Genomic DNA, 27,609 nt, shown 5'->3' on the forward strand with positions numbered 1-27,609 from the left:
TAGGTAGGAAGGAATCAAAGGCTATGAGCTTGGGGAATATGCACAGCCCTGTGTTTCTCACAACAGAATGATGTGGTACATCACTGGGAACTACTAAAAGGCAGGTGAGGGTTTGGAGCAATGGCTCACTTGGTCAATGCTCGCCACACAAGCATGAGAATCTGAGTTCAGATCCCAAGCACCTGAATGAAAAACACAGAGTGACAATGAATGGCTGATATAGAAACTGGGGGATGCCCTGGTACATTTGTGCCCAGAGTCTTGTAGACAGAAAGTATCTATTGCTGCAACACTATGGGGAAGAGAAAGCAAGCGAGCTGTCCATATCCAGCTGCTCTTATTCTTTATCTCTCTCAGACAGGGGAAAGAGACAGAAGCAAACTCTGCAGTTCATTCTAACCTCTGTCACTCTTGGCTCTACCTATGAGTCTGCCCATAAACAGTGTAAACAAGACCAAACCACAATATGTCTTATTTCAATGATCTGACCTATAGAGTCTGTGAGTGTGATAAATGCTTGTTCTTTGCCAGCTCTACCAGCTTTGGGGTGATTAGTTATGTAGAGAGATATTAAGTGTAATGTTGCTTTTAGGTGAAATGATTGTTGTACTTCTTCCTGAATGTCGATATATATGGGTTTCGATTAGCCCATTTTATTCTGTAATTGTGAATACTCACTGTATTGTATCTGGATGTTAATTCAGAGAATGCCCAGCCATCCATTTATCCCTGGCATGTGGACTCAGCTGTTCAGATCTGTCTGGAAAGCAAGCTGGTAAAAAGACTGGGAATCTTCCAAGTGCTTTACAGCAACACTTAATGTCCCCAGGTCCCAGGGGTTCCATTAAATGGCAAGTTTGATGGGAAGCAAAGGACCAGTGTGCTAGCATGGCTATTAAAGATGAAAAGGAACAACTTGTGTATTTCAATTCTTCCAATCTATGTGAATATTTACAGTGCTTCGTTATAGTTAAAATTTACATCAGTGAATAAATATGGATGTTAGTTCATATGTGAAATAAAGTATTGATATCTTTTCATACATAAATATGCTTTTATTTTCATATAGTCATAACATTTATTCAAGTTTTAATTTAATACTTCAAAATTAAATTAAAATACAAATTTTAATTTAATTTTGAATACACATTGTGTGTGTGTTTGTGAGTATACATATGTGTTTCTGCATGCATGTGAATGTTTGTGTGTGTGCCAGAGATACAAATTTTATGTCTTTTCCTTCTCACTCTCCTTATGTTTTAAAATGGACTTCCTCACAAAATTTCCAGCTTGCCAATTTGGCTACACTGGACAACCAATAGTCTCCAGGCATCCTCCTGTCTTTGATATCTCAGAGCTGAAGTTGCAGCTGGATGCTGTTATAGCCTGACCTGAATGCTGAGGACTGAACTTAGGTCCTCTTGCTTGCTTACCCACTGAGCAATTCCCCAACCCATTTTTATATGTTGTTGATTTAAAAGATTAAAAACATATAAAGGATCCCTAATTATTATCATCACATGACTGTTGCTTAAAAATAGTTTTTGATATAGGAGGGATGTTAAAAATGATTTGCTTTTAATGTCAAATATAGTTGATGTACCACCAAGAACAGAAAGATTAGTTTCAATCAGATGAGATAAATCTTCCAAGAGGAGCTAAATTGTGGTAGAGATTAAGATTTTCTTCCTGATAAAGTATCTTGAGGGGATTGGAAATTTTCTTTCATGCATGTAGCCTTCTGGATGGGACACAATGATCTACTACCAAAGCAAAAATTATCTTGTCTGACCTTCCTGAGTGCCCTGACGATAGGGTCCCGCCTCTTCACTCAAACTGATATGCTACTGTGGCTGACATGGGCCAGATACAGAGAAGCATCCACTTCTTTGGCCAGCCTGGTAGCAGTAAGACAGGTAGAAGAATTGCCTTATGGATAGCAGTGGTACCAGGGTTGTACAGTCCCAGCTCTGTTCCTCATCTTACCTTTCCTATGGTTGATTCTACCTGGCCTCTACCTGGTTTCAGTGGCTCCCTCTCATTGGCTGAGCCTCTTTTTCTGTCCTGTCCTTTTACATCCTTTTTGCCTGGCTCAGCCTGGCAAAATCACTCTTAATCAATTGAAATGCACAACCCCAACCAGAACACAGAGTGGAATGGAATTCTGGTAGATGATGAAGGCCATGGAAACATGGTAGGCAGAGTGAATGTGAGAGCGAAAGTACACAAATGAAAAAATTACCACACTTAGCAAATGGTAGAAATCTCCATCCAGAGATGAAGTCACATAAATTAAGTAAACTTCTAATAGGGCAGTCATGAAATAAAGGCAGTCTTCTAACTAGTCCCAGCAGTCCGAACAAACATGCCAAAGATTGGATTACTTAAACAACAGAAATAGTTTGTAAAAGTCAGAAATTTGGAAGTCTTACAACAATGGTCAAGTTCTGCAGATAACATTCCTATAGACTAGAGGATGGCCAGAGAGTTGTTGCATCCTCTTAGGGATGCAGGAAGAGAGGAAGGACTCACTCTGGTTCCTGTTCTTACAAAGGCAGTAATTGCATCTTAAGGTCTGCTTCTAAGAACACACAAGGTACCTGGAGTGGCAAGAGCTATAAGAAACCCCTGATTGCATAGGAACTTTCTGTAGCTGGCCCTTGTCCCTTCTGTACAATCTTCTATGGTGGATCAAAGGCTTTTATGTATCTAGTTGAAAGCTTTTTAAAAAAGACCTCTGCAATACAGGTTAAACTGTGTTCTTTCTCCAATTCCTACATTGCTGATCTACCCCATAATGTGTTGGTATTTCCAGATCACCTTGGGAGGTGATTAAAATAATGATCAGAGAGTGGGCACAATTCATCCTATATTGCAGGAGGATTATTTTTAAAAGACTTTAACTAGAATCAAAAGGGCCTTGGATACATCATATAAGATTGGGAGGGGTGTGATTAAAAATGGGGAACAAAGCTAAACAGAATTCTCAACTAATATCTGAGAAGCACCTAAAGAAATATTCAACACCCTTAGTCATCAGGGAAACACAAATCAAAATAACCCTGAGATTTTACCTCATACAAGTCCGAATGGCTAAGATCAAAAACTCAGCTGACAGCAGATGCTGGCAAGGATGTGGAGAAAGAGGAACACTACTCCATTCCTGGTGGAATTGCATGCTGGCACAACCACTCTGGAAATCAGTCTGGTGATTCCTCACAAAATTGGACCTGCTATACCACTTCTGAGCATATACCCAGAAGATACTCTAACATGTAATAACGGCACATGCTCCATTATTTTCATAGTACCCACATTTATAATATCCCAAAACTGGAAACTACCCAGATGTCCATCAACAAAGGAATGGATACAGAAAACGTGGTACATTTACACAATGGAATACTACTCAGCTATTAAAAACAATGACTTATTGCAATTCGCAGGCAAATGGATGGAACTTAAAAATATCATCCTGAGTGAGGTAACTCAGTCACAAAAGAACACACATGGCATGCACTCACTGATAAGTGGATATTAGCCATCCCATATACAGTTACCAAACCTAGACACTGTTGTGGATGCCAGAAAGTGCTTGCTGACAGGAGCCTGATATGGCTCATGAGAGGCTCTGTCAGAGCCTGGCAAATACAGAGGCAGATGCTTACAGACAACCATTGGACTGCGAATGGGGTCCCCAATGGGGAAATTGGTGAAGAGACTAAGGGAGCTGAGGGGGTTTGAAGCCGCATGGGGGGGAGCAACAGTGTCAACAGGTCACACCCCCTGGAGTTCGTGGGGACTGGACCACCAACCAAAGAGTACACATGGAGGGACCCATGGCTCCTGCTGCATATGTGACAGAGGATGGCCTTGTTGGTCATCAGTAGGAAAAAAGGCCCTTGGGCCTGAGTGTTTGATGCTCCAGTGCAGGGGAGTGCCCAGACAGGAAGACAGGAGTGGGAGGGCAGGTGAGAGGGCACCCTCATAGAAATAGGGGGGGGGGTTGATAGGGGGGTTTCTGAAGGGGAGACCAGGAAAGGGGAAAACATTTGAAGTGTAAGTCAAAGCAATCCAATGAAAAAAGTTTGGGAGGGGTGATAAGAGCCAGCTCCAGAAAAACCGAACAACCCTATTAAAGAATGGAGTACAGGGCTAAACAAAGAATTCTCACCCAAAGAACTTCGGATGGCGGAGAAGCATCTTAAAAAATGCTCAACTTCATTAGTCATTAGGGAAATGCAAATCAAAACAACCCTGAGATTTCACCTTACCCCAGTCAGAATGGCTAAGATTAAAAATTCAGGAGACAGCAGGTGTTGGAGAGGGTGTGGAGAAAGAGGAACACTCCTCCACTGCTGGTGGGGCGGTAAGATGGTACAACCACTTTGGAAATCAGTCTGGTGGTTCCTCAGAAAACTGGACATGACACTTCTGGAGGACCCTGCTATACCACTCCTGGGCATATACCCAGAGGATTCCCCAGCAGGTAATAAGGATACATGCTCTACTATTATACTAATTATAGTATATACTATATACTATATACTAATTATAAATAGCAGCCCTATTTATAATTGCCAGATGCTGGAAAGAACCCAGGTATCCCTCAACAGAAGAATGGATGCAAAAAATGTGGTATATATATACACAATGGAGTACTATTCAGCCATTAGAAACAATGAATTCATGAAATTCTTAGGCAAATGGATGGAGCTGGAGAACATCATACTAAGTGAGGTAACCCAGACTCAAAAGGTGAATCATGGTATGCACTCAATAATAAGTGGATACTAACCTAGAAAACTGGAATACCCAAAACATAATCCACACATCAAATGAGGTACAAGAAGAAAGGAGGAGTGGCCCCTTGTTCTGGAAAGACTCAGTGAAGCAGTATTCGGCAAAACCAGAACGGGGAAGTGGGAAGGGGTGGGTGGGAGGACAGGGGGAGAAAAGGGGGCTTATGGGACTTTCGGGGAGTAGGGGGCTAAAAAAGGGGAAATCATTTGAAATGTAAATAAAAAATATATTGAATAAAAAAAAGTTTAAAAAAAAGAGAAAAAAAAAAGAAAGTTTCTATACAAATAGGGAAGTACTTAAAACTCATGTTATTCTAGCACCTACTGTGGGGTGGATGGGTGGGGAAAGCTATATTAAGAATCTTTTTTAACAAGCACTTCTAACTGTCAAGGCCAGCAGTACAAAGGCACTGAATTAAAACAGTAGGAACACAGAGGGAAAAGGAAAAGTCTGGGATCCAGAGATAGTTCAAAGGTGGAAGCAACAGAATTAGTCAGACATCTGGATGTGGGGGTGCTGGAGAAGGAGGAGTTCAGAATGACTCAGTTTATTGCTAGGTAACTGGGAGGGGAAGAATGTCAATCATCAAGTCAGAAGACACACACAAAGCTAAGTTAAAACAGTGGTCGACCGGGTTGATTCTGGTCTGAGAAATCTTAGGTTGAAGGAGCTGGTGGGACACTCCTTACATTGATATTTTTAGGACTAGAGCTAAAAAAGATAGAAAAGAGATAAAGCCCATCGAGACAGTTTGGATTTCATTAGAAAAGACATTGAAGTGGGGGAAGGGTGAGGTCACCCTTGGAGAGAGCCAATAATCTGTTCTTTGAGACAAGTAGATGGTTTCCTGACACTTCAGTAAGGCATTTGAGTGGGAGAAGAAACACACTTGGAGAATTTGGAGAGGATCAGGGTTTTAATGACTTAAAGAGAGGGAAGCCAATGCAGAAGAAAGATGAAAAGCACCCGCGCTCCCGAGCATAAGGAAAGATCGAGCCCCTGGCTCATGGAGAAGAGGGCTGAGATCAATCACCCTTCAGAATGAGAGAGACTTGTGGCCATGCAGGGCCTTGAGATGGGAGAGCAATTAGGAGAGATAGAGCATCCAGTCAGAAATAGCATGACGGTGCCTAAAGGCAAAAGGACGCTTCCTTTGAAAACCTGGAGCTATGCTTCATCAGGAGCAATAGTTTAAGATGGAGAGAGAGAGAGAGAGAGAGAGAGAGAGAGAGAGAGAGAGAGAGAGAGAGAGAGAGAGAGAAAGAGAGAGAGAGGAAGAGAGAGACTATGGACAGCACAAGGAAAGAATCAAACAAAGAGAGAGGAAAGGAAGGAGGAAAGGAAGAGATTTGTTGGGGGATGGGGCATGAGGGTAAAACCTATGATGTAACTTGATCATCTGCTGAAGAAGTGTAAGTTTGTCTTTCTAGAACTTTCTTTATAGATAGATACTGAAATTAATGGAAAGCTAATTGTGCAACCGTTAGCTGTTTGTTTTGATAGAGGGGAATTTAAGGGTACATTTCTCTACATTGTCTGGAATCTAACAACGCTGAGTACCTATGTAGAGGAAGAAAACAGCAAACACATCGTGTGAAAAGTGCTCCTCACTGTAAGCCCTTGCTAATAATAACAATTTAATGCCTCAGATTGCTATGCTATTATAGAGGAACTTCTGTTTGTGATTTGAAGCCCTTCATTCCACTTCCAAGGTTTTTCTAAAATGGCATCAACAAATAGCTCATGGTAGACTGTGTTTGTAAGAATGTAACATTGGAGGTAATAAAACAGCAGAGGTTCCGAGAAATTGCCTCTATTCAAACTATATTTTTTGGTTCAGTTTGATGGCTGAAATTAAAGTGCTATAAGCTGTCCCTGGATGTTGAACCACTTACATGTAAATCCATTTGATGAGTAGAGAACCTCATTAGATTGAGCTTCAGGCTGGAAATCCCTTGCTGGGCAGTACCTTATAAAGTATCCAAAAGGAAGCTACGCAGTGGTAGCTTTCCAGTAAATGTAGTTGGAGACAGAGGCTGGAGCTCAATCAGGCAAGCTGAAATCTATAGTGTGGCTAATGGTCTTGGCCACATGAACAGTAGTGTCCGTTGGTGATGGTATAAGAATCCCAATGCGCGCTCTGGGTACTGGTCCAAATGCTGGCCTAACTTCCTATTCCTGGGCTCTGGAGAGAATATTCAAGAGTCCCTAGCAGCTCGACCCTTGGTCTCAGTCTATGAGGACTCCAGTTGAGGGCAGCTTAGGTTCCTAGCTCATTTCAGCTTTTAGAACCAGAAATGTCTCTTCATATTCTTTGAACTTGGTCTCATGAGCAGTAGGGATCTCGGTGTTCGGGAAGCTGGACAAATCCAAATCGTCATTGTCTGAAATCCTGTGACCATCTTCTCTGTCAGACCATTTTGAAACTTTATCACAGGTTTAACTCAGTGTAGAGAGTGAGGCCAAGGTACCTTCAAGGATGCGAGAAGCATATGTGAAATTGGGTCCAAGGTAATCATATCAGGTGCTGCTTCTAGGCCAAATCGTTTTCTAACTACATATTGTTCACTAACTGGAACTGGGGAGTTTCATTACAAAGCCTTTCTGCTCTGTTACTCTCTCTACTACTTAAATCTCACATTTTTTTTCACACACCCATATATTGGAACCCTGAGGTCTTGCCCTCGGTATTGATTGTTTCTTTGTTTCTTGGCCCTTGCCTTTGTTTCTTTTCAACTTTCTAAACCACATTCAACCTCAAGCGCAATCCAGGTGTCACTTCTGAGGGACCCATCCTGCTGCCTGCCAAAAGTGTGTGGCACTCATCTTCGCTGCCAGACAGACCGACAGTTGTCACTCCAATTATTCTTGTCTTACATACCATGCTCATAGCAGATTTATCCATGTTTCAATGTATCTGTAGCATGCCTGCGGATTAAGAGATTTCTAAAGATCCAGAGAAATGTACTAAATTCTCTTAAAATTAGAGACAAACCAACAAATACTCAAAGGTTTTAGGTTCAATAAAACTTCAAATACCTCTGCTATGTGGTTGGAGCCATGGGGTCCCTCCATGTGTACTCTTTGGGTGGTAGTTTAGTCCCTGGGAACTCTAGGGGTACTAGTTGGTTCGTATTATTGTCCTTCATATGGGGCTGCTAGCTCCTTCAGCTTCTTTGGTTCTTTCTATAGCTCCTCCATTTGGGGACCTTGTGCTCAGTCCAATTGTTGGCTGCGAATATCTACCTATGTATTTGTCAGGCACTGGTAGAGCCTCTCAGGAGACAGCTACATTAGACTCCTGTCAACAAGCACATGTTGACATCCACAATCATTTCTGGGTTTGGTAACTGTATATGGGATGGATCCTCAGGTGGGGAAGTCTCTGGATGGCCTTTCCTTCAGTCTCTGCTCCACACTTTGTCTCTGTATCTCCTCCCATGGGTAGTTTGTTTCCCCTTCTAAGAAGGACAGAAGGTATCCACACTTTGGTCTTCCTTCTTTTTAGTCTCACGTGGTCTGTGAATTGTATCTTGGGTATTCCAAGCTTCTGGGCTAATATCCACTTATCCATGAGTACATAACATGTGTGGTTTTTTTTTTTTTTTGTGATTTTGTTATCTCACTCATGGACATCAATGGGAGGTGATGCCCTTGGTCTGTGAAAGCTCAATGTCCTAGTGTAGGGAAATGCCAGGATAGGGAAGGAGGAGTAGGTGGGTTGGTGAGCAGGAGGAGGGGGAAGGGATAGGGGTTTTTGGAGGGGAAGCCAGGAAAAGAGATAACACTTGAAATGTAAATAAAGAAAATACCTAATTAAAAAAGGGAAGAAAGAAAGAAAAAAGAATGCAAGAGCCAGTATGGATGAAGTACATCAAAACCGCAAGGCCATCTAAATCAACAGAACTGAAGCACATATGGACTCACAAAGACTAAGGCAGCATGCACAGGACTGACTGGCAGGGATCTGTACCAGCTGAGGACCTAGAGATAAAAGTTTAAGTGGGCACATGCCCCCCCATCTCTAACCCAGAAGCTATCTCCATACGATAACTGCTTGCAAATGAAAATTTAGTTTTCTCCAAGTAAGTTTCATTGGGGAAACAAATTATTACCAAGGGCAGGCTGCACGCCCAGCAGTAGATGGTGAACAGAAACTGAACACAATGACATCAATGACATCACTGGCAGTTCCTCATCTCAGTGTCATAGGAGGGATTTGTTGTCGTTGTTAATTTTATCTTATGTATATATAAACATATATAATATATCTGTTATATATTTCTCTTTACTATAAAGGTCCTTTGCATTGTTATATGTGTGTGTGTGCCTGTGTGTGTGTGTATACACATATATATTTGTGTGTGTGTGCCTGTGTGTGTGTATATATATGTATCTATATCTATATCTATATCTATATCTATATCTATATCTATATCTATATCTATATCTATATCTATATCTATATCTATAACTATATCCACATCCACATCCACATCCACATCCACATCCACATCTATCTATATCTATATCTATATCTATATCTATATCTATATCTATATCTATATCTATATCTATATCTATATCTATATCTATATCTATGTCTATATCTATCTATCTCTATCTCTATCTCTATCTCTATATCTATCTATCTATCTATCTATATATATATATATATATATATATACATACATATAAAACACATGGCTTCCAGTTTAGAGTTCTTATGGATTCCAGCATGTGCAAAGGAGTAAGTTTCTAAGCTTATGTTTCTTATCCCTTTCCTTGTGTTATTTTCCTGTTTTTTCCAATACATGTGTATTGGTTTTTGTTATATTACATTATAAATTATATTTTAAAAAACTTCCAATACCTAAAGAATGTCTCTTTTCAGTTTCATGGTGGTGATGCATATCTTTAAATGCTACACTCAGAAGGTAGAGGCAGGCACATTGCTGTGAGTTCAAGGCCATTGTGTTTACAGACTAGGTTCCAGGTCAGCCAGGGCTAGACAGAGAAACTCTGTCTCAAAAACAAACAGAAAGCAAAACAAAAGTCCTTTTCATAATAACGCTGTCATAAAATGTAATTTTGAAGATTCATATGGTGAAGGTGTCCCAAGGATAGTGCCAACAATAGTTACAATGCAACTCTTCCTGTCTTACCCTGTCCTGTTGAGACTTCCTTTCCTAATGAGAACATCCAGCTTACTGCAGTCCCCAAACTGCTCTGTTAACTCCTAAGAAAGCCCAACATAGGACTGTCTATGACATTCTTTTCAGTATTTGAGTAAAAAGCACAGTGAATACTATATTCACCGATAATAAGCCCACATGTTCTAACTAAAATGTCAGTGCTATTTGCTTTTAGCCAGAAATAAGTCAGCTGGCAGCACTGGAGAACCCAGAACGCTCAGAGGTTCTGACACACTGTTAATGCAGAGACTTCTGGGATATGACTGAAAAGCCAGATACAATTAAAAAAAATCCACATGTCAGTCACTGAACATACAAATATACATCTTATTTCTAGAAGCCAGGAAAGACAAACCTATGCAGAAAAATATGCAGTAGTTGTGTATTTTTAATCATTTGCTTAGCTGTTTGTCATCATTCTACCCATTTAGTTAATTTTATGTGCACAATTTCAGATCAGTGCCAGTATTGCTTTATTGTTATGAATAACTCTTTAATGTATCTTCCCAACGTAGTGTTAGAAGTTGTGCATTAGATAGAAAATTTTAAAATGCCAAGTTCAAGAGAGTGGAGATACAGAATGACTTAAAGGAACACGGAGGGCGTTTTCTACGTGGCTTTTGTCTTTTCTCTCATGTTACACAGTAACACTGAGCTGAAAGCTGACAAGAAAAGTGTCAGTTGACTAATAATGACAGCTGTGACACCAGTCATCAAAGTCATATAGCATTGAATTGACCATGCGTCAAGAAATATTTTTGGTATTTGTCTGAGCAGACACTTGATCAAATTTGCCCCAGTGGAATATGAAGCACACTGACCTTATACACTTTAAGATTAAATTACTCTTATAAGTGGAAGTTGAGAAGACAGCTTGGTGATGGCACCTGGACCTCACAAGACAATGAAGACGAATACAGAATAGGAGCCCAGGATGTGTTTGTTCTACCCTATGTTACCCCTTAAATATGATTTCAGATGTGTCTTATGAGGCTAGTAGGGTGTGTTCTTCTAAGCCTTGTCTTAGCATCTTGTGATTTGTGGTTAGTATACGTGGGGTGCTGTGAGATCACTACAACAGAAGATTGTGTGGAAAGGGAGGGAAGAAAGGGAAGGGAAGTGCCAATAATTGACCACTAGCACCAAGGACAGAGGAAAGCAGTATTTTTTTTTCTCTCCATTATTTGGAGAAAAATTGGTAAATCATGTAATGGCCACCAATTCCTCCTGTGGCATTATATCCACTTTTAACAATCTAAGTGGACAACTCCTCCATCTACAGGTACTCCGTGATTGACCTGGATAGATAGACCATCGTGATGAAATGCAGAGGGAACTAGGAACAAAAGGCTCTGAGCATGTTAAAGTTTGGGGTTTCAACATTTTGGAAGGCAGTGCTGAGACACAACCTGGCAAGTTGACTAAGAAAGATCTCATAGGAATGAGCGAAACCCACCTATTCCAGTTGTACTAACTGAGGCAAACTCCAGCTGACTGGTGAGCTGACTCCAGCCCAGGAGAGAAGCTGTTACTGTCTCCTAGCATTAGAGTGGGCTAACAGGGAGTACCACCCGGTGAAACTAAGGGCCAATGACTTAGCCACTCTGGTTTATTACTTATTTTCTACGTTCTTACATTTTTAGTTTAGGTGTTTTACCTGCATAAATGTCTATGTACCATGTGCATGCCTCCTTCCTGCAGAGGACCAGAAGAGGGCATCAGAATCCCCTGGAGCTGGGGTTACAGAATGGTTGTGAGTCACCATGTGGGTATTGAGAATTGTATTCAGATACTCTGTAAGAGTAGCCGGTGATCCTAACCACTGAGCCATCTTTCCAACCCCCTTATTATAATTATATTTATTACAAGAAAAATTAAGGTCATAGCACGCTTTTCTGTCTCAAATTGTATGGGTGTACTGGAAATTCATCAAACATGATCTTTCATTCTCAACTTTGAAGCTTTGTTTTTCTTGCTTGCTTTTAATTTGAAAACTCATTAGTCAGTGTATATGAAAATACCATAATCAAATTATCACTGAAAACCTTAATTTAAGTCATATCCTAAGAGATAGTTCCAATTCCTTGAGTTTATGCTAAGTCACACAGTGAAGCATCAAGTAAATATTCCTCAGTTCATTTTCAAATACTGCCATCTCTTTATTCTCATGAGTTTACATATGTCCTCACAGTAAGGAAACAAATCTCTATACACAATCATGAGATCATTTTCATAAAGAATACTGCTCAGAAGACCATTCTTAAATACCTACTTGTTAAACTTTTGGCAATGATTCTATGGGACCAAATTATTTTGAAACACCCATTTTTTTCTTATGAAGTTTTCCCAAGGTGTCACTAGTTAAACTGGGGCAAAATACAATTGTATATAAGTTCACATATAATGGCAAATCCTGACTGGAAATCCTGTGTTTGCAGCAGGTTTATATTCAGAGTTGCCATAGCAGCCACCCACATTCTCTCTCACACACACAAAGGGGCGGTGAGGAAAGGGGAGAGAGCAGTTAGCAGAGAACAGAATCTATTGTTGAAAAGACAGAGGTGCCCATCATTGTAATTACAAGCAGGGGTCTTAACTCAGTCTGAACAGCACTTAAGGATAGAAGGTTTCTCAGCACAGGACTGCTCTCTAATCTCCTCACTGTATGTAGCCTCAGCTTTAAACTGTACTGGATTGTGAAGTAATGCAGGAGGAAGGTATATTGTGGCTAACTGTGAACAAACAGGAGCTAGCAACATTTAGTGTTTCCCTATTTGAGGTATCTTGAAGATCTTCATCACCAGGAAAAGCTGTGGTTGAATAAAGAACTTTACTCTCTCAGTCTCTCCAGCTATAAATGCGAGAAATAAGTACCAACAGTTATACGATGTTACACGCTTTCAAAATCCGTTATACATGATGAATTATTAAGTACAAATAATCATGAATAGAAGCTAACATTTAGTAATATGTACAAAAAAGTTAAGTGATGAGTCAGTAAATATTTGCTGAAGTCATTATAATTAATTATTGTTAGTAAAGTATGTAAAGTTTTCATTATGTCCAAAGCATGAAGTTTACAAAGCATGAATTTCTGAAAGAAATACCTTCAGGTGGACAGCAGAATAGAGTCTAAATTATTCTAGAACATGAGGGGCCAACGCATAGTCCTGTAGCAATGTCTTTCAAGGACAATTTAGGATATTAAACATTTAAGTATTTTATTCTAGTTGCATATTCATCATCACTGGCAAAGGCTGGATACATAGAAAATCTATCATCTATTAGTACTCAAAGAGGGTGCAGTCTCTGGCTTCAAAAAGCACTCTGCAATTTCCCTTCCATCATTGTTTGATCACATATTCATGTGCAGATATATTTAGAGTCCCTACACAGATACCAAAAGTCAACATCAGATTTAAATGAAGACAGTAGATAAAAAACCGCCTCATGCCTTCTGATTCACTCATTTAACACCTTCCTTGTAGGACTGAGTGCTGCATATTCCAGCAGAGGAGAAGGCTGCACTCAAGTGAATGGGAAAGAATATGCATGTTAGCACATTTCATTCAATGAAGAAAGGTACCTCACAATGTATAGGAGAATGCAAAGCTGATAGGCTGAAGAAACTAGGGAATTTGGAAACATATTGGGGGAGCAGCATGAATAAGAACTAGGGAAATTGTAGCAAATATTTTACAACAGTCAGCAGGAAGTGGCATACAAAATGATGGGCTAAGACTGACTCCCAAGTGCTATACAAATTTTCTTGATAGCATCATTTTTAAAGACCAGGCAGTGATGGGTACAATTATCATGGTTCATAGGCTTAAAATTAAGTCTCAGCCCAACACTTGAGATGCTAAAGTGAACCGATTGCCACAAGCCTGAGGCTAGCTTAAACTGCAGGGTGGATTCTAAACCAATCTGGACAACAAGCAAAATGCTATGTTAAAAAAAATGAACCATGGCAATCTAAAATATATACTCCGTGACCTCTAAATTTATCTTGCACTGGAAATGTTATGCACATTGGTACGTATTTTTCCCTTTTAAAGTTTTCTTCTACTTAGCAATCTTTATTTCCAGTCTTCGAGAGAAATATCACTAGGTAGTGCTAGAGACTCTCTATGCTTCTAATGGCTGTCTGACAATTACATTTGACACACCCCCACCATCATAGAGCTTCTGGAGTATAAAAATAATTCTGAGCTTTTCCAAGCCATTAGAAATAATCAAATTTGCTTTCAAACTGGGCCAGATTTTTGATTTTTATTTTGTTCACAATTTTTTTCTTGTTACGTTGAAATCTGAAAGGAGTAGATCTGAGAAGGAGCCCCACAGACCTCTAAGCTCTCGGAACTTCTCACTGCAGAAAGCCTCGGAGAACAAGTTTGTACGTTGTAGTTCAACCCCACAGCTGAACACCCTTTGGGATGGTGGGAAAGCTAAGGACACACATACCTGGGTCAAGACCTATCTGCCAAGGCTGCCCTTTCCCCACCCCTGCTGTCAGTAACAAGCAACTGTGATCAGTCAACAAGCAACTGTGATCAGTCTTCCCTGCTTCAAGGTCTTAGGATGCCAACATTCAGAGCCTGGATCCCACCACCAAAATGATGGCAAATACTCACCAATAAAAGGAAAATAATATTTAAAGTTATTTTTTGTTAGTTTTATGAGGAAATATTAAAATATCAATGCAGATATTATAATGATGTAATTACCAGCAACAAAAGAGTCTTCAAAAATAAGAGTCCCTTCTCCACCAGCACCAGAGAATCTAAGAGCTTGAGTAGGCAGTCAGGAACCCAGACACTCTAGATTATACTCCCAGAACTCTAAATTATACTATTACAACATCGTAGGGAGTGCTAAGGAACAAATTTGTTTCCATTGAGTCTTATTTAATATAAACGCAGACTTATTTACTAACCAAAATTCCAATGGCAATATATTTTTTTATGAAATCAGTTACCTACACATGACCTCAAGAGAGCCAGCTGAGTTAACATCATCACAGAAAAATCAGCAATGATTAGAAATAGATGGAATGGCCAAAAGAAAACCATTAGGATTCTATATATGACTCTATATATGCCATGGGGCAGACAAGAAATCCACAGTTGAAGGAAGGCAAACACATGCCCAGGAGCATGCGCTGTTGGCCAGTGCCCAGGAGCATGCGCTGTTGGCCAATGCTTACCGTCAGATACATGGCAGCATAGACACTCAGGGCAGCTTCTTTGGATGGGAATGTTTTCCTTGCTCTCATGATGAGGTCTGGGTTGCCTGTGCACGCTTCCTCTCCACTGATGAACTGTGTGTACTGCTGACATCCCAGTGCTGTGTAGTTAGGCTTACACAAAGCCAGAAAGTGTGGAGCCAGGTTTCCTGTAACCACTTGCCCAGCATTTACAAAGATATCTGTAGCAAACAGTCCAAATGCATAAATTCCTAAGGAAGAAAAGACAACAAACAGTATTAGCTTTCTTTTTTCTTAAAAAAAATAACTTTATTCTATAATAAGACGGTATGAAAATATCTTAGAAACTGTACCGGATTCCATACATGGGTTATTCTCAGTTCTTTACATTTTACCTCTCCTCGGTTTCTTCCTTGGCTTTCTGGCAGAGTTAAGGGTGTTAAATTATTTAACATATTGAGCTGTCTACCACTGGCTACATTTTCAGGCATGGCAGGTTTGTAAACCACAAAATAAAGGAAGAAAATACATTCTGAGACTATGTTTGGATGATGCAGGTTTTTAAATGAAGAGACAGATCCCCTAAGAGAATGCAGTTGAGCACATTTTGCTAATGTTAGCAATCTCTTTTTCTTTCCCTATTTTTGACATTTTCTTTAAATCACACCAACATAAAGCAAAACAGTTGTGTCTCTTTGTGAATAGGCCTAAGCCTATTCACATGGGTAACACCTCTGCTCGAGTCACCCGCTAGCAGGAAAATCTAATGTCATCAGTTTGCATTTAAATATCACAGAGAAATCTTAAGCAGAATGTTCTTGGATTAAATTTCCACGTTGCCTTCAGAAACACATTTGTCAGAGGCACAGCCCAGCTACCAAGTGCCCCACTTTATCTTGTATAGATTTGCTTTCTAGTTATCTGCTTTGGAACGAGTTAGGAAACAAGCAGGCAATCAAGGCTCCAATTCTCCACTGTCTTGACAGCATTAATATTTCTTTACTGTGGTTACATGAAAGTAAAAGTTTAATTATGCAGACTTTATTTTCCTTTTGTAATAAATTTGCATTTGCTTGACTACCAAAAACATTTTTTAACTTGAAGGTCACTGGCCCTTTACCCCATGAAAGCTGCAAAGGCCAAATAAATTACTAGTATTAGATGTGTGGATGTCCATTTCATTTCTAAAATATGATTGAAGATTTGCTTATGATCAAAAAATATTTTTCTATAATTCTTGTCATTAATATCAATGATATGCATCAAATACAGCATTTAAAGGTGTGCTTTGAATGTGAAGATATCTACTGGTTTCTAATTTGAGGTAATTAAATCCACGAGGATTTGTATTTTATCTTTATTTTTTCAAGATTTATTTATTTCTTTTATATGACAGATATGTGTGTGTCCCTGGATGTATATTTGTGCAATACATCTGTGCAGGCTCCCACAGAGGTCAGAAGAGAGCATTCCCGATGCCCAGAAACTGGGGTTCCTGGTGGTTAAGAGCCCCTCGATGTGGGTTCTAGAAATAAAACCAAAGGCCACTATAAAAGCAGAATGTGCTTTTAACTGCTGAGCCATTTCTTCATTTCCAAGGACTTTCAAGCATATGGCGACATAATTTTTCCCAAAGAGTATGTCTATTAAAAAGTTATATTATTATGAAAGTGAGATGTTCTCCTTTTAGTTATAGATTTCAGGACTATTTTTCCAAGCCTTCCATGATTGGCTGTTGTACTGGGAAATCATCAAGAAAGTTGCAAAAGATCAAATGGCATTCCAGTATTAAATATTCTTTTAATTTTCAAAATATTGTGTAAGATTTCTTTGTGCACAAAAGCCTACACAGAACAAAACTCTTGAGTATCCAAATGTCAAAGTGATACAAACTGATTTTTCTCATTTATGTTTTGAAAGAAAACAGCAAGCGTCTCTTTTTTAACTTCTTAGCCGTGGCTAAAATATCATACCAAAGACAGTTAATAGAAGCAGAAAATCGGGCGTGGCAGAGAATTGGGCATAAACTGATGCCAGTGAGATGCAATGCAGAAAAGCGCACGTATTTTTGTCCTCCAGGAATGTTTAAGAAAAGTACTGGCATCTGAAACATCTATACTCCCTGAAATGTAGGTTAAGATGTACTCACTTTCTTAACTAAACTGTTCTTTTTATCTAGTGTAATAGGTCTCCTTGTTTAAAATAGAAATACTTGAGCAGAGTATAGAAATGTCTCTTGATACTTGAAAAGTTTCCAAATATGTCTTAGATCTCAAATGTCAGTATCTCAGGTCCAAAGCCATTATTGCTGTTGGTGGCACAGATAATTTTCAAAGTGGATCCTGCAGGCACAGCCACTCTTTTGACCCAAAGAACGAAGTCCCTATGTGAAGTGCAAGACTTTTATGCAGCATTGCTTCAATGAGTTTCATTGTATTAGAGCAGATGAGAACCCTCAGGTCATCGTGAAGGAGCAAAAATGGAAGGAAAACCGTATAATCAATAAGCATGGCAATCAATAGGCACACTCTTCATTGGGATGCATGTTCTTTACAAAGAGGCATGCAAATGCAGTGACTGTTTTACCACAATAACCCAACCAAATTTATTTAATAGTACTTAGGAACATACTGATTTCAAGTTCTTTTAATTTTGCAAATGTTATTGCTTGCTACTTATTTTGTTATTAAATCATTCACATTTGCAAAGAGAGTCAATATTCCATTACTTATGCAAAGGAAAAATAGTTTTTAGGGTGTGTGTGTGTGTGTGTGTGTGTGTGTGTGTGTGTCCTTCAAAAGATACCTGGAGGCTATGAAGATCTGTCACTTGACAATAGTGAGAAGTTGAGCCTTCCATGTAAAGACCATTAGTCTTCAGAGAGACCATGACTCCCAAATCTTCTAAACCTAGTCTCTAGTGTAATAACTATCTATCGAATAGTGTGCACCGTTTGTTGTCTCCAAAGTTTTCATCTTGAGCCACATAACATGAGACATGCATTCATACGTTTCAGGCTCACAAATGAAACCTCAGAATGTTTATCAAAATTCAGCTAATTCATGATAAACTTTGTTGTTCCACAAAATTGGTTCATCTATTCTATTTCTGTTGAATAGTATGAAAGAAAGTGTAGGTGTCTCTTGTTCTCTAACAAAACTCTCAGTGTATCTTAGTTTGTTGCGAAAACCAGCTCAGGACCAGTCTAAGGAGTATGGTCTATTAAGCATCATACTCATTCTTTGCCAAGTTGTCATTCTCCAATGACCTACTCAGGTTATTAGTCCTCCCCATGCATCCACTCTGAAACCCCATTAATGTATAAGTCTTTAATTTTAAGTACATACACTTCAGTTTCTTAAAAAATAATATTCATGGGCTTTATTCTTTCTTAATGTGGAAATTATGTCTAGGGTGATCTTAAAAGTTGTCTTCAGAGAGACATGACTATTGTTATTGAGAAGAATAAAAATAAGTCAACGAATACATACCAAGAAATCGGACAGTTCTGCGTACCAGTGGATTTATATAGCAACAATCTCCGGTTAAAATAGTTTTTTCCTGGTTTTCAAAATCCCTTGTGGCTAATTGTAGGCAAAACACTGCAGTTTCTCCAACTATTATCTTGCAAAGAAATAAAAGATTAAAGAATGTTAGAGTTTCACTAGAATGAAAGTTAATTTCATTTAAAAGGTGGTAACTATCTCTATGTAAACACAATGCACAATTGCTATGAAGACCCTTCAACTTTAATTTTTTTCAGCATACATAAATTATATTTCTCTCAAATTTATGAACTATTAAAATAATAAATTTTTAAATAAAAATGAAATATAATACTTGATATATACAAAAGTCCTTAAGAAAATTCTCAGCTATTTTAGTATGTAATTTTCACGTTTTTAAAAACTGGCTGTACCTTGCTTAAATCTGGACTATTCTCTAAAATACAAAATGGAATTTTCTATGGTCAATGCATTTTATAGAGAGAGATGGGGAAAACAGGCACAGTGTATCCCATTGGTTTGTACAGTTAGTATTTATGAAGATTTCTCGTGATAAAAGATTATATAAATTATGTTTTCTGCAAATACTTTGGAGAGATCTTATATAAACATATTGATTCGAAAACATATCAATACAATATTTATTACGAGAAAAAGTCAGTTCATGGATGTATAACCTTGTGATGGTTCTATTCTGAGACATTATTAAAAAGTTCTAATAATTAGTCTATTATTTACACTGTACTACAAATGTGTTACTTTAATCTTCGTAAGACAAGTAAAGTAAAATATTGCCGTAAGTCTTGTAAGTAAAGAAGCTGAGGGAATGTTCAAGGATGAGTGATGAGAACTAGGCTTCATTTTCTGGTGTACAAAGACCTGGCTATGTTCTACTGATCTTCGTACAATTGCAGTGGTTTTCCTACATGCCCTCAGCCAGGTATTAGAATGAAAATTATTTCATTGTAATGATAAGAACATGAAAATGTAGGAAAGTTAAATATTTAGTTCTCTCTCTCTCTCTCTCTCTCTCTCTCTCTCTTGAATATAATCTTCATTACATTTCAAATGGTAAAACCTTTCCCAGTTTCCTCCCTCCCAGAAGACTTCCAACCCCTCCTCCCACCTCCAAGTATAGACCCCTCCACCCAACCCACTCCCACCTCCTCGATTTCTCTTTGTTGAGGCATCTATTGAGCCTTCGCCTGACCAAGGACCTTTCCTCCCACTGATGCCCAACAAGGCATTCCTCTGCCACATTTTTGGCTGGAACCATATGTACCCCTTGGTTGATGGTTTAGTCCCTGGGAGTCCTGAGGCATCTAGGTGGCCAAAATCATTGTTCTTCCCATGGGGCTGTAGACCCCTTCAGCTCCTCCAAACCACCCTCCAGCTCCTCCATTGGGGACCCCATGCCCAGACCAATAGTTGGCTGCTAGCATCTGTCTCTGTATTTGTAAGGCTCTGGCAGAGCCTTTCTGGAGACAACCATGGCATGCTCCTTTTGGTATGCACTTCTTGTCATCCATAATAGTCTTATGGTTTTGGTGACTATTTATAGGATGAATCCCCAGGTAGGGCAGTCTCTGGGTGGCTTTTACTTCAGTCTCTGCTCCACACTTTGTCACCTTTATTGCTCCTGTATTTTGTTCCCTTTCTCAGAGGAACCAAAGCACTCTCACTTCAGTCCTCCTTCTTCTTGAGCTTCCTGTGGTCTGTGAATTGTAACTTATTTTGAACTTTTGGGCTAACATCCACTTATCAGTGAGTGCATACCATGTATGTTCTTTTGTGATTGGGTTACTTCGCTCAGGATGACACTTTTAGTTCTCTTTCAGGATAATACAAAGTCAAGCAGAAGCAGCACTCTGGAGAGCAAGCCCTGGCCCTCACCTGGGAGACACAGCAAAGCTGGCTCTAGATGTGGGTGTTGTGGATGATTCCGCCCCAAGCATGTGAGTGTGGCAGAGCCACTCCCCTCCCCCCTCCCCCCCCAGCCTCTTGTCTACCAGTTGGGTGAGTCAGCAAGGGAGAGCTATCCTCCTCTCCCTTTTACCCTTACAATCAGTGGTGGACAGGAGAGCTGGTCTTGATAATGTCATAAGAGCAAGAGAGGTCCCTGCTCTTCACATGTTGTAACATTTGGGAGAGCAGGCCCTGCATCTCACCTGGGCAGCAGGATAGAGTTAGCCTGGGTTTTGGAGGGTTTGGGTGAGCTGGCCCTGTGGGTTTGAGACTAGGATAGCCTGTAGGCTGACCTGCTCAGATATCTCTCAGACACAGATTCAGGGTTTTGAATTGGTTCAATACTGTTGCCCCATTGGTGAACTTTTGGAGTGCATGAAGGGGTTATTCCTACAGATCCAAAACTATAGTATCTCAATGACTCAGGGTAACAACAGGATACTGGAGACGAGTCCCCATGAGGTTCCAGTATTGATAGAGTAGCAGAAACCAGAGGCCTTGTACCAAGCAAAGAAGTATGGACAAAAGGGAATAATGTGAGACACACTACGACACACTATAGCTTCCACAGTTAGATTTTTTTTCCTCTGTTGAGGGTATTGCAAGGGTAAAGACTAGGCACACAAAGAAGGGGGATACTGGGATGCATGATGTGAAATTCACAAAAATCAATAAAAAGTTTTTAAATGAAATCTTAGATCTGATGCTAAATCAGAAACTTTTGCTTTCATTTAGTACCACAGATATTAGCTATGAAATTAATGAAGAAGACTCTTCAGGACAATAGCTCAGCTGGCAAAGCCTGTATGATGCAAGCTAGGCTGCCCAGCTTGGACCCTCAGGGCACAGGTAAGGAAGGAAAGAGAGAATAGACTCTTTAAAGTTAGCATCTGATTCCCACATGCACACCACGACAAGGGTGCCCGCCCAGTATTAAGAAATTAAAATAGCCTGGCAATGGTGGCACGTGCCTTCAGTCCCAGCAAGGAGGCAGAGGTGGGTGGATCTCTGTGAATTTGAGACCAATCTGGTCTACAGAGTGAGTTCCAGGACAGCTAGGACTTCACACTGAGATGTCTTGCCTTGAAAAACCACAACCAAAACAAACAAAAATTAAAATTAAGTGAAAAAGAAACCAGAACCAACCATTTGTCTGCTAATTTGGCACTGGTTGTTTTCAGTCTCTCTTTTTAAGGTTACTTAAGATGCTTTAAGGAGTTCCTGACATTCCCTATATGCTATAGTTTGCTTATGTGCCCCCAGATTCATATGTTAAAAACACATTTCCCCAAGCCATGTGTCTATGCCATCCTTTTGGTAATCAGACAATAAAAAAAATTACCAAAAACAGCAACAAAAACCCAAAAGGTTCCAAATAAACATGACTTTCCCTAGTCCATGGGGACACTTGGCTCTAAGAAAAAGATTACACACAGTCCTGACAGCCTGTCAAACCAGACAGTGATAGTGTGTAAGACTGCACCCTGATGATAGATAATTGCTGAGTTGTGTGTATCTGCTGTTCTCTATTTAAACCCACACTTCTGGGTTAGAGGGATGACTTAGTGGATAAGAACATTTACTACTCTTCCAGAGAACCTGAGTTTGGTTCCTAGTACCCACATTGGGTGACTAACAACTGCCTATAACACCAACTCAGGGAATTCAACTCCAACTCTTGGTCCCCATGGGTAGTACATACATGCAGCAGTCTCTCCCTCTCTCTCTCTCTCTCTCTCTCTCTCTCTCTCTCTCTCTCTCATACACACACACACAAACACACACACACCAACACACACACACACACACACACACACACACACACACACACACACACGAGTAAAAATAAACCTTAAAAAAGTTAAAAAATAAGAAATCTTAAGTTCATGTTAGTTTCCCAAAGACAGATAGTAAAGGTCAGTGGAACTCTTTCTCTCCTACTCTTCCAAATGTGGCCGCATTGAGTAAGTCTTTTTTTTTTTTTGTTCTTCATAATTACTTCTTTGCATAACTGGCCTGTTGAGAATGGATGGCCAAGCCTAGGTTAGGGATTTGACCCTAAAAACTCCAGGAACAACCCTGTCTCAAGAACTCTGCTATAGCAATGGAAAACTAAAACAGCAAAAAAAAATTTTTTTGAGGTCTCTATAAAAATTAATGTCTATGAAAATAAGATATTCAAAATAGCAAATGAAAGGCAGAAAAGGGGAGACCACAGAAGGTTAAATATTTGATCTACCTTCACATCCGTATGAAAAACACCTTTGTGTATCTTCTTTGTTCCAGATTCCTTTTGTGGCTGTATCCTTTTTCTTATCCAAGACAGTAAAAGTTCAAGGTTAATCCAGAACAAATCAAGATGAGCTCTATCTAAGTCTAGTTCTCTTTGGTGAGGCTGGATTGAATTCTAAATGACTAAAGCTTCCAACTTCCTCCTGTATTTTAACTTTGGCTTTAGTGAAGTAGAATGGCTGTGTGATAAAATAGTGCATGAGGCCAAAGGAGACAAGAAACTTTTTTCACAGGTACATCTCCTCTCAGAAGGACCTCAGGAGAAGTAAGATATATTAGCTATGTGTCTGATATTACCTCAGTCTCCCTCTCTGAATCAGTCTCTCATATTCTGTTATTGGATGCTTCTCAAAAGAAAGGGCTATTGTGATGCTTTCTGGGAACAATATTCATTTTAATTGTTTTGCCACAAAAATAGCCCATATTCTAACAATGTACCATCTACTTCACATTGTGATGTCCCAGTTTCCTGACACAATTGCTGTGTCCTTTCTCTTCACCAGGCGGCTACCACTGAGCCTGCGCTTCCAGGCTGATCTTGCCTTACTCGGCTTTATGCCCCTCTTAGGCTGTGAACACACAGACTCCTTACAACACCATAGATAGCCAGTAATGCTTACTGAATACATGACTGAACCCCATCATCAGTACATCATAACTTCAGTAAATTAAAATGTTGTGGTCTGTGTTTTACCTTTCACATCTTCCTTTTGCTGTAGGAAAGGTCTATTCAATATTCTGCTTCTTTTCCCCCCTCCCCCAATATTCTGCTTCTTATAACCAGATCTTGGTAAATCACAGTTACTAGCTCTCTTCCAGACTCAGAGCTGCTTTCCTTGGGCCACTGGCTCTAGGGTTACTTTTTCAAGTTGCTTCCTCGCACTGTCCTCCTGCTTGCTTGCACTTCAGCCTCTTTCACACTGAGCTCCTTTCTTGTGCACTGCAGAAATTGCTCAGTGTCATTTGTCTGTTGTGATAAGAAATCCAAAGTCAAAGCAGATTAACCGTCCAGAAATAGTTCTCAGTGTGGAGGGATATCTCAAACCCTAATTGGGGAATGGGCAGAGATTAGGTAAAGGCACACACGTCACTCAATGTCATTTTTCTTCTTTCCATGGAGTCACGTCATCTTATATCCTGGCTGCTCTATGAATATCTACATTGTTATCATCTTTCTGAAAGCCAGACCTGGATTCTTTGGTTGCTTTAACAATTTATAAGAACCTTATCTTGAACTTGAGCGATAAATTCAAAGAAGCATCCCAAATAGCAAATTAAGGGGCCAGAGAAATGACTGAATATTAAGGGCGAATATTACTCTTTCAGTAGGTTCAAGCTCAGTTCCCATCATTCATGTTAGGTAGCTCACAACAATCTCGTTCTGGAGGACCTGACATCTATGGCTTTTGCACTCACATTTTCAAACCTAACTACCCAGAACTGTAATCAAATATGGCGTACTTAGGCTGTAGTTAGGTAAACAATCTTCTGTGTTAAAGATATAGTAAAACATTGATGTTCAAAGAAGGGATCAGGATACAATTTGATGATCTCAAGCAAAATAATTGAGAGTTGTAAAGGACTTCATATGCGGTGCTTTTTTTTTTTTTTTTTTTTTGCATGATTTAGAAAATGTGGGCAAGTAGGACATTCTGGGAATGGTGTCATGAGTCACTGGCTTCATCTGTGATGACTTGTGGATAAATGAGCCAGCTATTCTGGGCTCACCTGTGTGTAAATACTAATTTCACTCTTTTAGTATCCCTCATAGTCAATTGAAGAGGAATTCTAATCCAGGAACATGACTGCTTTGGCAAGGGATCACATCCATAGATATGATCCAGCTGGAATGCAGACATGCCACACACCTTTATTTCTTGTGGTTGGAACACACGCCTTTAATCCCTCTGGCTGGAGTGCAGTCTTGCCTTTAGTGTACACCTTTAATCCAAAACAATTCTGTCTAATTGAGTGGCAGACAAAGTGACAAATCGCAGAAAGATCTGACAGAATGAGTCAGTGATAGGATAGTCCCAATTCTCATGAGACAGACAAGAAAGAGAGGCTACTTTAAAAGCAATATAGAGAAAGAACTCAATGCAATTCAGTTCAATGCAGTTTGCTTTTGGGCAGTTGTTTGAGCAAAAAAGTCAGTGTTAGGAGTGAGGAGGAAGTCTTTCTCATGGGAGCTTTCAGCTTGACTTCAGTAAAGGCTATGCTAGACAGAGTTGTCATGGAGGCAGAGACATGGGCACTAGAGGTAAATGTTAGCCATCGTCATAGTCAGTGGTACCATTAAGAATAGTCATAAAGGTATCCATGCCAATAGCATTGGCTTCAGTCAGATGATGTTATTAATAATAACCTATGCTCTTCTTCCCCTGCTCTCCCCTCCCCATTGCCCTTCCCCCTCCACATGCTCATGCCAGGCCTCTACTCCTCTCTCTCTCTCTCTCTCTCTCTCTCTCTCTCTCTCTCTCTCTCTCTCTCTCTCTCGTCTCTCTCTGTCTCTCTGTCTCTCTATCTCTGTCTCTGTCTGTCTCTGTCTCTGTCTCTGTCTGTCTCTGTCTCTCTGTCTCTCTATCTCTGTCTCTCTCTGTCTCTCTGTCTCTCTGTCTCTCTGTCTCTGTCTCTCTGTGTCTCTCTCTTTCTACCCTCTCAACTCCTTTCCCCATGCCCTAAATAAACCCTATCCTATACTAAAAAAAATAACCTATAGTCAGTCTTATCTGCAACAGGTAAGACTATTCAAACTAGTCCAAACTACAACTTGGTGAAAGTAGGGGCATTTCAAATTGAGATTTTCCTCCAATTATACTCTCTTCTCTGACTGATTTAAGGTTAGGATATATGGATTCTAACACTTCCATTTCATTTTTATCTTGAGCTTGAATTCAAAGCTCTGGTTAGTCATTTGCAGACACAAAGTTAATGTTTCCCAGTATTTTACTTTGGTTCTTTTGCCTTTTCTCTAAGGAGGCTTCTTCATTAAAGTTTCTTTACCCTAAGGGTTTAACAACCTCTGTCCCCTGAGGACAGAGCACTTATGTCCTAAGCACTAATGTCTCCCATGAACTCTGGATGCAGGGCTCCCATTAGGGTGAGATAGCTTAAGAAGCTGAGGTCTGCTTACTGTACTCTGGCATCCACAGTGGATCGCTGGCTCCCACTCTGAACCTCCTGATCTCCCATGTGATCTCTGTGGACCCACCAACCTCCGCTGGTAGACTCAAGCTGAAGCTCTTCCCTATCACAGTAGCTCCTCTGTTTCTCTAACATGCTTCTCTCCACCAGTGACTTTTCATTATATTATTTTAATAACAAAATTGTGTATTTTAGTGATGTCTTAAAATATACACACATTTTGGATGGACAGTAAATTGATGTATTAGTATTTCACATGATATCTTTGTGGTAAAAGCACTTAACGTCTACTTTCTTAGCAAATTTTGAGGTCTATTTATAATACATTATCATCATCATCATCATCATCATCATCATCATCATTATTTACTAAAGTTACCATATTGTTTAGGAGAGAGTATTATTTAAGAAGATGCTTTTCTTCCTAACCGAACAACTATCAGTTTCAAATCCTGATTATACCTTAATTCTATTTCAAACACATTTACTTCTCTATTCCTATTTTAAAATCTATTACCTTGTCATTTCTTCCCTGCATCATAGTATACTTGAGCTTCACTTCTGCTTTTCAAACTGTCTACTATCAGTTTGCTCTATTAAACCCAAATTTCATGCCATCCAAATGCCCTGCTTAGACTTTCAGCATAAACTCACAGCCTACAGATTAACAGGAGGTTATAGGAAGCCTTTTACTGCTGAACTTAAACCAACCTTTCTCAGCTTCTGCAATTCTTACAAAGCTTTGGGACATTCTATGCTATAGACATGACCAAACAATTTTATCCCACAACATACCAGCTATTTCTATGCTTCCATGCCTTTATGCATGGCTTAATATGGCCTGATGTTCAGGGCTTTGAGGCATGCTTTAATTATCACTTGTTCTGTTGCAAATTTATTCCATGCCTACTGTAGTCTATCCTTTCTTTCTGTGTTTCAGTGGCATTTCGTGCATTTATTATGGTGATTCCGTATGGCTTTTATAACTGTCAGCGACATCTGTCTCCTGCACTCAGTTGACAGCTTCTCAGAGACAGGGATTGTACAGTGTTTATGCTTCCAGTTTTACAGCTCAGTGACTGACAGTAAATGTGAACACCATATGGATGAATGAAATCCAGCTCATTCTACTCATTAATAGGCAAGAAAACTATTCAGAGAGAAAAAGAGGAACCAAACAAGCCTGAGCCACAGGGTTACTGGTCTAACCCATATCTGAATCCAAGTTAGAAAGCATTTCATTTCAGCTTCTGTCTAGGAACAAACCTTCAAGCTCTGACTATTTCAGGGTGGACCCTTGCTTTGGAACACAGGTTGTGCCTTGGAGTTTTACCTTATTTCTAGCATACATGCAGTCTTAAGAAGATGTTGGGCACCGAGCATCTCATTAAGACTCACAACACTATAGATATCTACAAGACAATCGAAGACAGAAAGACTTTCCTGATCTCATTCAGATATATTCTAGTTCTCTAATACAAACTCAAGGAGCATTCAA

The 27,609-nt window shown here is 39.7% G+C and overlaps 1 protein-coding gene across 2 annotated transcripts in view; it reads right to left on the bottom strand.

Moving 5' to 3' along the window:
- Plppr5 (phospholipid phosphatase related 5) overlaps positions 1–27,609 on the bottom strand; it is a 112,843-nt gene that overhangs the window by 50,536 nt on the left and 34,698 nt on the right. For both annotated transcript variants that reach the window (XM_052178511.1, XM_052178510.1), the window contains exons 2-3: positions 18,696–18,828; positions 15,205–15,455 (exon numbers count right to left, since the gene is read on the bottom strand). In XM_052178511.1, the coding sequence (XP_052034471.1) occupies positions 15,205–15,455; positions 18,696–18,828 (384 nt within the window). The remainder of the gene's footprint in view (positions 1–15,204; positions 15,456–18,695; positions 18,829–27,609) is intronic.

Source organism: Apodemus sylvaticus, chromosome 4, assembly GCF_947179515.1.
Source record: "Apodemus sylvaticus chromosome 4, mApoSyl1.1, whole genome shotgun sequence".
Taxonomy (NCBI): Eukaryota; Metazoa; Chordata; class Mammalia; order Rodentia; family Muridae; genus Apodemus; species Apodemus sylvaticus.